We start from the raw sequence: 15,509 nt of genomic DNA, 5'->3' as shown, positions 1-15,509 counted from the left end.
TATTTTAACCAGTGCTTTGGGTTCAGTAACGAACTGGTGGCAAATGAAATGCAACACAAACAACACAGGTAGCCATTTGGGTTGACTGATCCAGATGGAGAAACAGCTTGAATTTTACTCTTACCTTTCTATAGTGCTTACTCATCATACAAAATAGTTTGTGTTTGGAGCTAATTTTAAAATAATACTATTGTGTATATGTCTGTCTATCTAGACCTGCAGTAAAAATAGTTATATAAAACAGTGAAACACAAAAGTATGAGTGGGTGTAGTTAATAATCTACAAGACAAGTACTGTAGTTACCTAATCAACTGTAAGGAAAAAAAGTTAGATTTAAGGATTTTGTTACAATTCATCTTACAAGTTTACTTCATGTATCACTACCAGTTCATCATTCATCCACTTGTAAAAATGATTTGCGTACTTCCAGTTAACACAACAAAATCCTGTTTCTTTTCTAAAAAATATGAAATTACATCCCATGTGTTATTTCTTAGAAATTGAAGGAATTAACATTTATTTATTTATATGGAGGTTTATCCTGTTCAAATTGCAACCAACAGAGTGGCAAACACCCCAGTTTTATAATTTAGAAATTTCAAACGTTGTAAATTGTTTTTAAGTACCTCTATAAGCAGTCCTAAAATAGTTCCATTTCGCTAATGTATATATTGGTTTACCTCTGAATAATTCGGGGAGGGGGGGATATTCCAGTCTATACTTGAAGCACAGTTACATTGTGTTTCATGTATAGCGCATGCGGAAATCAACACCATTTGAAAAATTGATGTTCTGAATATTTTTTAGGAATTAAGTGAACATTGATCAGCAGTATGTTTTGAACTATTTTGCTTCTTCAAATAAAATTTTCAGTTTGAGGTCAGAAAACTGTCATATGTATCCAATGTCAGAAAACTGTCAAGTTTAAATTGTTTTAAACATATTTACATGGCAAGCAGTTTATGAATGAAAGAGTTAAGAACTAGATTTTATTTTATTTCATCTACTTATAATTGATAGGGGGAAATATGCTTTCTTGAACTTACCTTGAAGAAGAACATTTGTGCTTTGTACTTCAAGCAATTCAATAATATCTATTGTTTTTCTCAGAAATCGCCTGGAAGAACATGGACAAATTAGAGCTTTAATATATCTCTTGAAAGTGGAAGTGGAAAGGCATAATTCTGTTTGGAATCAACTGGGATTATGATTCCAAGGATCTTGGATAAATGACTGTATCTCAAAATGAATTTGTTGAAGTTGTTATTAAAATCTGAGGATACATCATGTTGTCTTGTATTATCTTAAAGACCTGATGGTTTGCTTTCCTAGGTATATTTAGATAATACAACTTAGGAAGTTAACCTACCTTATGATTTCTAGCCAATTTGTACTTTCCAACAGTGAAAACCATTTTACATCAGTATCCCAGAATTCTGCACTGTTATCTGAAAAAAACCACCCAAGATAATAATTTTAGCTATTTACATATGAAATATAGAATGCATTTATGTCAATTAAGCTAATGACTGTGTTATATTCACATATATTTTTGCACCAGCAGAACCCATGTAGTCAGAGTATACAATTTATTGTTTTATTCTGTATTTAAATAATGCTTCAACAATACAATTCAAAAGAACGGTCAACTATAGAAAGGCATACAATAACTGAATGTTTATACCAATCAGTAGACTAAGAAAAACTTCTGAAAGAAAGGTGAAGTGGAACTCCCCCACCCCAAAACAAAACCAATAAAAAAACCTTGAAAGACTGATTAGGATTAATATTTATCAGTTCTTATTGCAAAATCACTTTACGGTTAACAAAAGCAGTAAAAAGCAAAGAAGACAACAAAATCTGCCTCTTTTGAAAAATGATCCATTAATTCCTGGCTTAAGATATGACATGCATCTGCAGTTTTAAAAACAAGCCTTTGAAGTATCAATAGTAAACACAGCAGTTCATGCCTTTTTTCCACATTAAGAGTTCTAAAACATTTATTTTCCTTATGTTTTTACACACCTATTAAAAACAGCTGTTTAAATCTAGTATATGCAACTTGGATTTCTTGCAAAGATGGAAGGCTGCTTGAAAGGTCTTCAATTTTCAAGGCTTCATATGGAGGCTTATCAATTGTTTTATACATTCTAAATAGAATAGATTAACAACATTCAGAACACAATAGAATGCATTAAACTGGAGACTTCTTTATCTGGCATCAAAAGGGCAGAACTAGCAATTCTGGGAACAAATGTGGCAAGATTGTCAAAGTTCTCTAATTTTATACAATCTTAGGGTAGGGAAATAATATTTCTTTCTCTGGGATTCTTTAGCAAGCATACAAATTTACTTTAAAAAATAAAGCATCTGTGGGCACCAATCTTCCTGACCTCCTTCTCTGTATTGTTATAGAGAAATATATATCTTATTGTGAAGAAACTTAAGCCTTCCTGGAGTATTAAGCATGTATTAATAGCAGAAAATTGTTAATAGAAAATATTTACTATATAACCTATTGTTACATTTCCAACATCTTTCTTGCAGCTCCTATTTATTGTACTGTGTTATTGCTTTTTGGAGTGTTTTATAAGTTTGATAAATGTATTAATAAAACTAAAGGCCTGGTGTCTTAATGCATGGATTTTTATACCTTTTCTCACCTGAGTCCCAAAGCAACTTCCAAGCCTCATTGTGATTTAGACTTGCTTAGCTAGATGAGTGAACAAAGTGTTCACTAATACCATGGTCTAAATCAGGGGTCCCCAACTCCCGGACCGTGGCCCACTACCAAGCCACGGCCTATTTGCAACCAGGCTGTGCAAGCAGAGAACCAATGTGCACACACATGCGCACAGTTTGACTTGTGAGCAGAGGGCCATGTGTGTGCACACATGCAGCTCAAATTGCACAAGTCAAGCTGTGTGCGCATGCTCAGGCAAGTTGAGCTGCATGCCCCCTGCTAGCGTGGACCAGTTCCACTTTTACCCCACCCCACTGGACTGCCAAGCAACAAAGTTTGGGGACCACTGGTCAAAATTATATTGATATTACACATAAGATATTGCTGAAAGCGTTGTATCTTTCCCTACTGCCCAAGAATTTGTGATTTAAAGTACTGGGAAATTAAAGACATAGCATAGGGTTGTTCAAAATTTATGGTTCCAAAAAGAGGAAATCCTAGGGAAATTTCTGTGACCAGATTGATCCAGTTATTCCACAAATAGGCTAGCAGTCTTTTGCAGCATTCAGAACACCATACAAGGCTTTTACTCAGATCTGCTTCCAGAAAAGTGCCAGACCCACACAGAATAGTGATCCAGAGAAGGAACAAATGTCTAGTATATTATCAATGGGAAAGAAAATGATAGCTTGTCATTAGGAATTAAGTATTCATAGAGTTAATGCAGTTGAAAATGCAAATGTGCTAAGTTGAAACAGAACTATTATTTACCCATCCAAGAATAGTTTGTGCAGCTGGGAAGCGTTGTCATCTTGTTCTTTGGCAAAAGTTGACATCTTGAGGAGAGCAGCACCATTATGGCAAGACCAACACCAAACCTGCAGTAGATATTTATATGTTGTGATTTAGTTATGTATGAGAAACATTCATTTTGTTATGGAGTAATAGAAGCGTCACACAGCACAAGTTAAGACTATTCCACTCACCACACATAAAATTCAGTGCCCTGAATGAAGGTGGATGAAATAGCTTGGAAAATCCTTCAAACAACAATTTGGATTATCTTAATAAGGTCCCATGCTCCTTCCCCATTAGATCTAGCCATGTACCCCAGGATTTCCTACCTGGATTAAGAATCAATGTATAACTGTGTACTAGCAGCTAAGTTTTCTGTCATCCTTTTTATTTTGAAAAAAGGGAAGTTTAAATGCAGTTGAATGAGAAATTGCTGAACTGGCATAAATCAAAATGTTTCATGCAACCTCAGAATGTTTCAACAAACAAGGGGTTTTTAACATATTACAACTGTTAATTGATAAGGTACTTGTAACCTGTCTCATATATACCCTGCCTTTGCATAATCAACCCATATTTTCCCTCCCTTTCTCTCTCATCTCACCCCAATTTATATCCAGTATTCAATGTATCAGATGAAAGCAAGCACAATTCACAAAAATATGCCTTTTGATAAACTATGTTGGTTGGAAAAGGTGTTTCCAGATCTTCCTGATTTTTTTCCATCATAGGCTAACATGACTCTCCTACAATATCACCCTTTATGAAATATTTATAGCATATATAGGTAGGCTTCGGGGTGAGGTATCATCAATATGCTGATGATACCCAGCTTTTCATCTCCACCCCGAACCAACCCAGTGATGCCCTCGATGTGATGTCCCGTTGTCTGGAAGCGGTACAGATTTGGATGGGAAAGAACAGGCTCCGGCTCAACCCGGCCAAGACTGAGTGGCTTTACGTACCGGCATCTCATTTAGTCCAAGAGGTTCCATCTTTGGTTATAGGAGGAGAGATGTTACCTCCCGTTGATAGAGCACGCAATCTAGGCGTCCTCCTGGATTCACGACTCAGTTTTGAAGACCATATTGGAGTCGTGGCTAGGGGGGCATTTGCCCAGGTTCGCCTGGTACACCAGTTGTGCCCCTTTCTGGACCGAGATGCCCTACGTACAGTCACCCACGCACTCGTTACCTCCCGTATAGACTACTGCAATGCTCTCTACATGGGGCTGCCCTTGAAGACCACCCGGAGGCTTCAACTGGTGCAGAGTGCAGCTGCACGGGTAGTGATGGGAGCACCCCGATACTCCCATATTACACCCCTCCTGCGTGAGCTGCATTGGTTACCGGTTGTCCTCCGGGTGAGATTTAAAGTGCTGGTACTTACCTTTAAAGCCCTACATGGCTTAGGCCCGGGATACTTGCAGGACCATCTGCTGCCGGGAACCACTTCCCATCGCCCAGTACGCTCACACAGAGAAGGCCTCCTCAGGGTACCGTCGGCTAGACAATGTCGGCTGGCGACCCCCAGGGGGAGGGCCTTCTCTGTGGGAGCGCCAGCCCTATGGAACCAGCTCCCCCCTGAGCTTCGGATGGCCCCGGATCTCCAGTCCTTTCGCCGCGGCCTCAAAACACTCCTTTTCCACCTGGCTGACCTGGACTGACAGGGATTTTAATGATGTTTTTAATTTTTAACTCTAATTTTTAATTTATTTTAATTTTAATTTATTCTACAGGGGCCATTAATGTAATTTTTATTTTAACTTCTGTATTATTGTATGTTATTGTTGTTAGCCGCCCTGAGTCCTTCGGGAGATAGGGCAGCATATAAGTCCCAATAATAAATAAATAAAATAAATATATGTTTTTCTCTAGCTAGAGCTATAACTATTGAAATAAAAAACACTTTCAGCTTCCCAACACATGCAACATCACTAGAGTTTCTAAGAGTGCCAACCCAGAAGAAATCCCATTTAGCTAACAACTGGAGCAAGGATTTTCTTAGCAATATCAATCTGTAAAATTTCACTCCCTTTAGAAATTCTAGTTATCTCCTCAATCCATTTTAAAAAGAAGTTAAAACATATGTTCAAGCATGATTTGAAGATGGCTGCCTGAGTTTTATGACATGGAGAAGACTTTTCACTCCTTATTTATTATTTGTAAATGAAATAATTATATATTCAATGTTTTGGGGGGTTATAAGCAGGTTTTTATTTATGGTATTTTTATGATACTGCTAGATACCATGGGATGGTTTCACTGGTTCATGGGACAGAGCATAGGAGAGATAAATATGATCAATGTAAATGAAAGGGGTAGTTAGGAAAGCTAATACCATGTAGGAGTTAAGTTGTTAGACTAGGGGCAGGAAAACCCAATTTCTACTCCTCCGTAGAGACGGAAGCCAGATGGGTGACCTGGATCAGTCCTTCTCTCTCAATCCACATCAGTCCTAGGTTCTGCAAAAAAAGGGGCCTAACAATATATTTTTTGGTCACATCACACATTTGTAGCTTTGTTGCATGAATCATAGTGAGTGTAAATCAAAATAAATCCTACAGGTAAGGAATACTCATGCTAGAAACAGCAAAATGGGCTAGAACTAGGATATATTCCCGTCTCCCTACGCAAAGTTGATTCTACCTGTATCAGAAGAATACTAAAACAGAGCTATAGTTTGCTAAATTGGAACTGGAAACTCAGTCTGAATCAGGTTACTGGTTCTGAACTGAAAAAGGATTTAAAGGCCTTAACAAAAAAAAGAAGAGAGTACAAAATTCATTTCCACTCATCCAAATCAAAGGACTGTTTGAACTGATCTATTAACTGTATCCATTAATCCTACTTCCCAGACTGTGATAAGAACTCTGTATATGTAGAAGCAAACAATAATCAAACTACATACATGAGACAAGCCGTTGATATTCTGTTTTGCTTATCTCTGATTGTGCTAAGGCTATATAATTAAATTGCACTCATTTATTTTATTTATTTTTATTTTATTTTAATTCCATTTATATCCCGCCCTTCTCCGAAGACTCAAATCATTTAGTAGTAATAAAGGAAGCCTGTGTGTGTGTGTGTGTGTGTGTGTGTGTGTGTGTGTGTGCAATGTATATATGTAATATATAATGTAATATAACACAATATACATGTATATACGTTTACAAAAAGCTTCTTCAAGCTTGTCAACAAATACACTCACTGGAATTCCTCTTCCTTGATACTGCAAAATGCTCTCTTCAGAAATAGCCATTGGAACAACAAAATAGGGAGGCAACCTGAGAAAAGTTAATTTAACAAATTAAAATCTGCAAGTTATTCAGACTTAACTCTTGGTTGGGGCTTCTCATTAGAGTTCAATTAGTTAGAAATTGTACAGAAGACCTGAAGACATTTTAAATAGTTGATTGTCTTGTGACAATGAAGACTGCAGCCCACATCTTATATTCTCTTGGGTTTAAATTTTCTATTAAACAGAAATCTAGCTTTATATTCCTTATCTTTCCTGTTAGGGAGCCTGTGGATATCATAAAGCAGGGTGCACAATGGATCATCTGTATTAATTATATTCAGAAGCAAACTTTGAATGTGGTGAAAAATGGGTGCAAAACTTATCGTGAACCTTGAACTAAAGAAAATGTATTTTACTTCTGTACAAAAGTTTAAAATCTATCATCTACTCATCACAGTTAGTTTCATGAACCTGTATCACTTGCTATATCTACCTGCTCATATTTTAATTTATAACAGGTACTCCTAGAATTATGCCAGGTCTTCTTCCGGAGGCTGCTTGCAATGCTTCTGAGGCTTTCTGAAACCCTGCAAGAAGGTTGTGCCAGCCATTCACTATTCTTACAGTGCTCTGGAAAGTTTCCAAGGCTTTCTGAAGCATCATGAGAGCCGCCCACACAATTTAGGTAACAGTAGATGCAGCTTTCTGGTGGGGATTTAGAAGGCCTTAGAGCAGGGGTGTCAAACTCAATTTCATTGAGGGCCGCATCAGCACTGCAGTTGCCCTCAAGGGGCCAGGTGGGTATGGCAAGGGTGGGCGTGGCCTACTGGGTGGGCGTGGCTAGAGTGCATATGGCCTACTAGGTGGGCATGGCCAGCTCTACATCGTTCGCATCAAGGGTGCCTATGGGGGCCTGGGCATGAGTGGGATAGATCTGAGGGTCTCTGGCAGAAGGAGAGTCTCTGGGCCAGGGCCAAGGCAGTGGGGACCGGTCCCTCACTGTTTCCAGGATGGCTTCACGGGCCACATGAAACCACTTTGCAGGCCAGATCCGGCCCCCGGGCCTTGTGTTTGACATGTCTGCCTTAGAAGCCTTCTGAAGCATTGTGAGAAGGGCAAGCAGCCTTGGGAAGAAGATATGGTGCAGCCAGCTGCTGCCTTGCATAGAGCCAAGCTGGGCACACTTCGTCAGCAGCGGAAGGAAGATGCTGAGGGTTGGCGAGGTGAATGCAGAGGGGCAGGGAGGACAAGGGACACAAAAGGGAAACCAGTTTGAGTTGCGGATTGTTCAGTCAACAACGTTAATTTTTAAAAAGTGATGAGTTCTTACTTTTTAGAGACTTTATAACCTTCATTGGCATTCACTGCTTTGTATTTTAGATTTCCTTTGGTACGCTCCAATTCTTGACGCCAGTCTTTAATAGAATCAAACCATACTACTTGATTCTCTTTCTCTGTTGAAATATAAATATTTTTTTTAAGACTGGACAATTTTGAACTTTTCAAATGGATTTTGCATCTTAACCCAAAACCTGACAAGAGTTTGTGAAAGATGCTTTTTAGTAAGATACACACTGGATATTTTTTTTAATTGTAATGTAGGTTTTGTTCTTAAAAGGACCAATTACCATCCTGAGATATTTCAAAGCCAATGTTTCAGACTGTGACCATAATTAATAGGGGATGCATATATTTTCATTTTTAACAGAAGTAGCAATGTCACTTTTTAATCAAATTCCTGCCTACGAAATATTGATGAGTCTTTTACAGGTATCTAGAACGTACATAAACAGCTATTATACAATCTATTTCTCATCAGTATTAGACAGGACAAATGACCAAGCTAACCAAGGGGGGAACACAACAAGCCTATTTTAAAGAAAGTATGTCAACACAATAGTTACTTAGAATCAAAATAACAAGGCAGAGATATTGTGCATGCTTACCTGAATCATTTGGGGCAGCTGATGCATAAGAGAACAGAAACAAGCGTTTAAATAGCTTAGGGGTCTGTGTTTGATGAACTATGCCACTGACAATCTAAGAAAGGAACAAGAAATCAACATATTTGTAATGCATTCATGTTAGTTAGAAGAAACTAATACCTTCCAACTTTGCTAGACTGCTGAATAATTTTCTAAAGTGACCATATATACAGGCTAATATCAACTCTGTTGAAATGCTTTTTATGGACTTCCCCTATTAGCATTTAAATATCTAACTAGAAGATGCTGTCTAGCTAGCATACTGTAGTACAAAGGATACAAATCTCATAAGCTGCCTGCATAGCTACTTGTCAGTACATGGAATTGTGTTGGAGCTAGCAATTACGTTAGGACAAACAGCAGATGGAAACATATACAGAAGGTTCTAAAAGTCTGAATGAGGAGGCTGAAGATTAGGACCCCAAGTTGATTTCCTCTGTAATGCTATCTCTAGTTATAAGTACAGATTTTTATGAAAAGAAGGTTTGGAGAAGATTGAGAATGCCCACAGCTCTATGATTGGCCATAAATTTCCTGCATTTTGTTCATACCCTCTTTCTTCATTCTTAGCAACGTAACAACCAAAGCAGGTATAACTAGATCAACATAACCTGCAAAACTGCCATAAGTTTCCAACACTCAGGTTAGAATTCAAAGCAAATCAAACACAGAGACACAAGATTTATTAATAGTCTCAGGAGCTAAAAACCTAACATATTTATACACAGTTAGGATTCCTCATTATGTAAAGTAAGGATTAGTCACGAAATCAGTGCCACATAGTACCCTATTTTTCTTCACTGTATGTTAAATCAAATGAGAAACATTCACATGGTACAATTAATTTAAAAACAGAATCCAGCAATTAGGATATAGTCTATTCCTTACACCTGTGGTGGCGAACCTGTGGCACAGGTGCCACTGGTGGCACGCAGAGCCCTCTCTGTGGGCACGCGTGCTGTCGCCCCAGTCCTAGGCCTCCAGCTGGTTTTATAAAACCTTTTCACTTTAGGCCTCTGCTGCCATGTGCGGGGGAAAAAAAGGTTCAATCAGTCAATCAATTTCAACTTCTCGCAGGAAAAAAAAAGATCTCACAAAGTTGGAATTGATTGAACTTTTTAGTCCTACCCAGTCTGCCGTTACCACCGCAGCTATACCCACCCAATGTGCCATGCCCATCCAACTGGCCACATCCAGCCAATGGGCCACGCCTACCCGATAATACATAAGTGGGTTTTGGGTTGCACTTTGGGCACTCGGTCTCTAAAAGGTTCGCCATCACTGCCTTAGAATAAAATCAGTGGTGGGATTCAGTTGGTTTGCACCACTTCGGCAGAACTGGTAATTTTTTGATGCCCAGGCCCAGAATGGACTTCCAGAAGCGGTATCCACAGAAAACTGGTTGTTCACATATCTGAATCCCACCACTGACTAAAATGTATTTTAGGCAAAAGTGGATTCACAAATGAAGGCAAAAAGTGGATTCAAATCTGTGCTAAATTATAATGGGTTTTGTTTGCCATTCATTTAGCATGTAGATTGTAAATCAATGGTTTATAGTTACGATTAACTGAAAACATGACTAAGCCACAACTAGATAAAGATGCTTCAACAAGGCAGGACTTTCTTCTCTGTTTAATTTTCAGATATTCTTAAAAAATGTAACTCGATTGTAACATTTCAGTGCTCTTCATGAAAGTTTAGTTATAGTCCAAAGGTTTGTTTTTAAAAAAGGAAATTGGTAAAGCCATAATTACCCTCTTAACTTCTTCTTCCTTGGTATATCTTAAACAGAAGTGAAACACTCTAAGATCTTTACAGTAGAATATTATTGTTTCTGGATATTTTCTCAGTTGACCACTTAGAGGTTTTTTTTTCTCATCATAAACTGTAAGGAAAGTATAGGTCAGTTTTAACATTTATTCAGGTATGCAACTTACCACTATTTATCCAGCAAATCAGTAAACTTAGATCTTGCCCGCAAAAATATTCCTAAGTTTATAGCCATTACAATGAGAAACTGGGATTTTTTAAAAAACAACAACAACAGGATTTCCCCCCCAATTTGCTTAAGAGGCTAGAGCAGCGTTCCCCAACCTTTCCCGGTTGGCAGTCCACTATAAGCGCAAGTGGGGCTGTGAGTGCCAGCACCTGCCGTTCACGTGAGTCAAGTTGTGCGTGTGCATGACAGCCCGCCACTCACATGGCCCGGTTGCAAATAGGCCACAACCTGGTAGTGGGCTGTGGCCCACAGGTTGGGGACACCTGGGCTAGAGAACCATTTAAAAATTTAAGATGCTGGAAAATACAGTTTCATAATGAGTAAAATACACCTGAAAAGAACACATTGCTTAAGAGAATCAGTGTGCAGATCTGTGGCCTGGGCTGTTGCTAATGTGGTTGTCTCTGCAACCCTACTTTGGTAAAATTATCCCAACCACTAACTGCAATGTACTTTCTTTATCTCCTGCAATTCATGTTGAAAATACAAACAATATGCAAACTTTCTCTCAAATATTTGTATTCCTAAAGATTTAAATACTTGAATACATGCTTCACAATAATTTACTGCTGAATTGACTTTTAACTAGAACAGAAAGTCTTTTGCTTTTGTTGACTCATGCATGCATTGATAACCTCAAGGTTGGGTTAGTACAGTATGGTCTTTGCAAAGCAGGCAATGACAGTAATCTGAAAACCAACTGGCCAAAAATGTATCAGGACAAATAATGTTGTTCCTTTCCAAATACAGGTAGACCTTGACTTACGACAACAATGGAGCCCCAAATTTCCGTTGCTGAGCAAGATAGTTAAGTGACTTTTGCCCGGTTTTATGATTTTTTTGCTACAGTTAAGCAAATCATTGCAGTTGTTAAATGAATTGTGTGCTTGTTCAATGAATCCCCATTAATTTTGCTTGTTGGAAGCCAGCTGGGAAAGTTACAAATGGTGATCACATGAATTGGGAACAATGCAACTGTCATAAATATATTCCAATTACCTGAATTTTGATCCCTTGATCATGGGTATGCTGCAATGATCATAAGTATGAAAAATGGTCATCAGTCACTTTTTTCACTGGCATTATAACTTCAGTCACAATATGCTTGTAGGTTTTAAGTACCTGTACATCATAGTACATCACAGGTTGCTCTCCAAGGCAATTCAAGGATCTCACAATGCTGTTAAAACTCTGGGTGGTTCAGAACCAAATTATCTCAGGGAATCTCATCTCCCATACAGTCCACAATGGAAGGAAGCAGGATGTCTATGGAGATGCTCACCCAGCCAGGTCATAGTTATCCCAAAGGTGCTTTTTCACTTCATTTTTTCTTTGAAGATGTTTAGCAGCTTTTTGGATGAGAAGCGAAACGTCTTCAAAGAAAAAACAAAAAAGCCCAGTTGCCTCGTGAAAAAGTACCTTTGGGGAAGGAAGCAGGTTTTGTAAGAATGGAGAAGTATAGTGAATGCAGTACTGTACAACAGATCTAATTAGACTTTGCTTTTATATCCGAATGTGATTTTGCTTATTTCTTACTCTTCTTCTTCACTTTGCATGTCTTATTTATCAGAAATATGTGTAGTTTTGTAATCAAAAACAAAATTAAAACATTAACATTACATTTAAAAAATACCTAAACCCATGTTTGACAAAACTGAACTTGTATTTCTGATAATCAAGTGCAGTAATTAAGATAAAGCAATTATTAATGCTAACCTACCTCCATAAAGTTGATCTATACATTGAAGTGTTATGTCATTTTCTTCCAAGATTTTATTTTTAAACTGTGGTTCCTAGAAGAAGAAAATGCCTTAACTTACATTTAACAGAACGCAATATATAATTTGATAAGTTTTCTCTTTTACTATCAATACAAGAGAACATACATACAAAAAGTTAATTAGTTCTTTTTATTTCTGGAGTACCGTACTAAACCTCTAAGAACTAATGAAACAGAGTATCACCAACATTACCAAATACAGCTGAATCTTAACCACAGATTTTTTTTTCCCCTTTAAAGATTCTAATCCTCCCCAGAACTGTGCCAAAACCAACCCTGGTATTTTCCACAATATCCTAATTTGCAGGGATTTACTATTTTCACTTTCTGCCAAAAAAGTTCTTAAAAGTCTTTAAATAGATTATACATTCAAAACTATAAAATGTCAACTTGTACTAAATTCATTTTAGGAGAGCATAGCTTAGCTTTCCAATATTCTATTACAAAACCTCATGCCCAAATCATTATTGAGATAAAAAGTATACAACCATCATGTAACGAAGAGAATTTGCCCACAAAGATGAAGAATAACTTTGATCACTTACATCCTCTAAAGTGGATTCTTCTCCAAGGAATGAAATCTTGAAGTTTGTGCAAATAAGTTTTCCGAAAGTGCCACGATTTGATCCATCGTCTTGTACAAATTTCAAAACCATGTTTGCTTCACAAAGCACCAGCTCACCTAACAGAAGTTAAATTTACTTCTTACATTGCAATGAACTACTTAAGATTCTCAAATCCCAAGTTGCTCAAATGCTATCACTATAAATATAATATGAGCTATATAATTAAAGGGGTTTTGCTACTGTTATTGCTCTAAACTGGAGAAATAGCAGTGCACTTTAAACTGCACTAACAGCTCAATATTAAACACAGGGCACAGTCACCCTTAATCTGAAAATAATCAAAAATAATATTTTAAGGAAATTATATACAGTTCATCTAAATTAGGATTGCATTATAAAAAGGAACCATTCTTCTGCCCTGGTATCCATTTAGCCAGTAGTCTCCGCTATTTTCATAGATATAAGGCAAACAGATTCGTTTTTCAAAGTAACACCATGTATTTTTTAAATCAAGGAGTTTTTAAGTTACACAAATTGAAAAGTATCCTAATAATAATACAATACTAATAGAATTATTTCTATTTAGTTACTCATTCATTGACATACAGTATATTCCTTAGAACACAGTACATCTACTTAACTGCATCATGTAATGCACAACTACAGCATCCAATATTGTGCAATATTATTTACTTAGCATTACCTGGTAACAAGTGAGGTTCCACTTCTTTTTCTATGGGTTGCCTCACATACACTTCCTAGAAGAAAGGACATTGCATTACTTCAGATATTAAGCAAAATGTTACATATTCAATAGACTGAAAACATGCTTTGAAGGCAAATTACTTCTGCTGTATTACATTGGCATGTAGAAAACACTTACCAGAGTTATTCAGTAACTTGAGACTAATCTTTTTGTGGAGAATTATAAGCACAGAGCAACAGCACAGATTACCATTACAAGAAAGCTATAATAATCTATTGCCGATATTCACCGCCCCGAGTCCCTTCGGAGAGAGGCGGTATATAAATCTAAATAAAATAAAAATAAAAATAAATAAAATAAATCTACTATTCCTTGCTCCCCTTTTTAGTATTAAATACTAAAAGAAGGAAAACAAAGCTCACAATCCAAACAAAAACTCAATAAAATTGCTAATAATCTTTAACTAGTGTTAAGAAAGCTTTGAGACGAATTATCATGCTCTAAATTACTCAACAAACACAGCACCTAGTATATAATACAATCTGTTCCTCAAACCTAATTAGTTACTAGCAAAACCTGGTTTGGATGGTGAAAAGGAACAGTGTAAATTAAGGATTTCTAACGTCTGAAAATGTGTCTTACATGCTGAAAGCCCCAAGTTTGATTGTTTTCTATTTTATCTGATGGTTTAATACTACCGGTAGGAAAGACCTCCGATTGCAGACTTGAGAGAAATCCTGACAATCAAAATATTAAAATTTCTATGTCATCAGACTGACAAATTATTGATTTGACTCCCTACAAATTAAGTGGGAAAAGCCAACAAAAATACATCTTTTAGAATTTTAGTTGATTCCAACCAGTTCCCCTTTGCTTCAGGTGGCCAGGAGGGAGGCAGGCTCACACAGCCACCAGCAACCATTCCAAGCTACTGTTCCCCACTTCTTCCATAGAAATACAATAGGGGACCTTATCTGCAAATCCCAGCCAGACTGGACACAAAGCCCTGGGCTAAATCACCTGGAGCAGAGGTCCCTAATCTTTTGGGCACCAGGGACCTGTTCCATGGAGAAAAGTTTTTCCACGGACTGGTGAGCGTGTGGTTTTGTGTGCTGCCTGCATCCCATGGATGGCACTGCTTGTTTGTGAGGACTGGTTGCTGGCATACCGAGGCCCCGACCTGGATGATGTGGTTTACTAGGCACTTTATGGGCTTTTCGCTTCCACCAACCTCTTTTCTAAAGACCCCTATTGGTTGCTTTGCAGAGCCCTAATATTAATTTTAATTTTATTAAATTTATATACTGCCCTTTCCCAAATAATATTCACAGCATCAAACCTTCCACTCCCCAAGTAAAACGATCTGAATCATTCCAATAGTTTAGCTTGCTAGTTCTTGTATTTGCTTTTCAGATCTCATTTGAAAAAGTTGATATTTTCCTTTTTCTGCAATTTCATTTTCTATTCTCAACTTACCTAGCAATTTATTGATGCTGTTGACATCGGTCCTGCACAATGCCATAGCAATCAGCAGATGTTGTCCAGAAGGCCACCACTCATCCCTCCCTAACTCCAGCTTTTGTTCTCTTTCTTTTGTTCTCTTGCAGGAATGATTTCAATAACAAAGCAGCACTGCTCCTGCCTAGATGATGGCTTTTCTTGCAGCAAGGTAGACAACTGAGGACATGTCAGCACTCATAGTGCCCCTCTGGCAGCTAATATAATGTTGATGCTAAGAATTTAACCAGACA

General features: G+C 37.6%; 1 protein-coding gene across 1 annotated transcript in view; it reads right to left on the bottom strand.

Annotated features, from left to right (window-relative positions):
• The window catches only part of MTMR12 (myotubularin related protein 12), a gene marked incomplete at its 5' end in the record, with an annotated part of 38,810 nt that overhangs the window by 13,289 nt on the left and 10,012 nt on the right, over window positions 1-15,509 (bottom strand). Inside the window, 11 exons of the mRNA XM_083354800.1 lie at window positions 1,048-1,118; window positions 1,371-1,449; window positions 2,027-2,151; window positions 3,456-3,562; window positions 6,690-6,765; window positions 8,050-8,173; window positions 8,666-8,759; window positions 10,462-10,592; window positions 12,427-12,499; window positions 13,032-13,168; window positions 13,756-13,810. Coding sequence (XP_083210926.1) covers window positions 1,048-1,118; window positions 1,371-1,449; window positions 2,027-2,151; window positions 3,456-3,562; window positions 6,690-6,765; window positions 8,050-8,173; window positions 8,666-8,759; window positions 10,462-10,592; window positions 12,427-12,499; window positions 13,032-13,168; window positions 13,756-13,810 — 1,072 coding nt within the window. The remainder of the gene's footprint in view (window positions 1-1,047; window positions 1,119-1,370; window positions 1,450-2,026; window positions 2,152-3,455; window positions 3,563-6,689; window positions 6,766-8,049; window positions 8,174-8,665; window positions 8,760-10,461; window positions 10,593-12,426; window positions 12,500-13,031; window positions 13,169-13,755; window positions 13,811-15,509) is intronic.

Source organism: Vipera ursinii (assembly GCF_947247035.1).
Source record: "Vipera ursinii genome assembly, chromosome: 2".
Taxonomy (NCBI): domain Eukaryota; kingdom Metazoa; phylum Chordata; class Lepidosauria; order Squamata; family Viperidae; genus Vipera; species Vipera ursinii.
The sequence above is the reverse complement of the archived record's forward strand: the minus strand, read 5'-3'. Positions and strand labels throughout refer to the sequence as shown.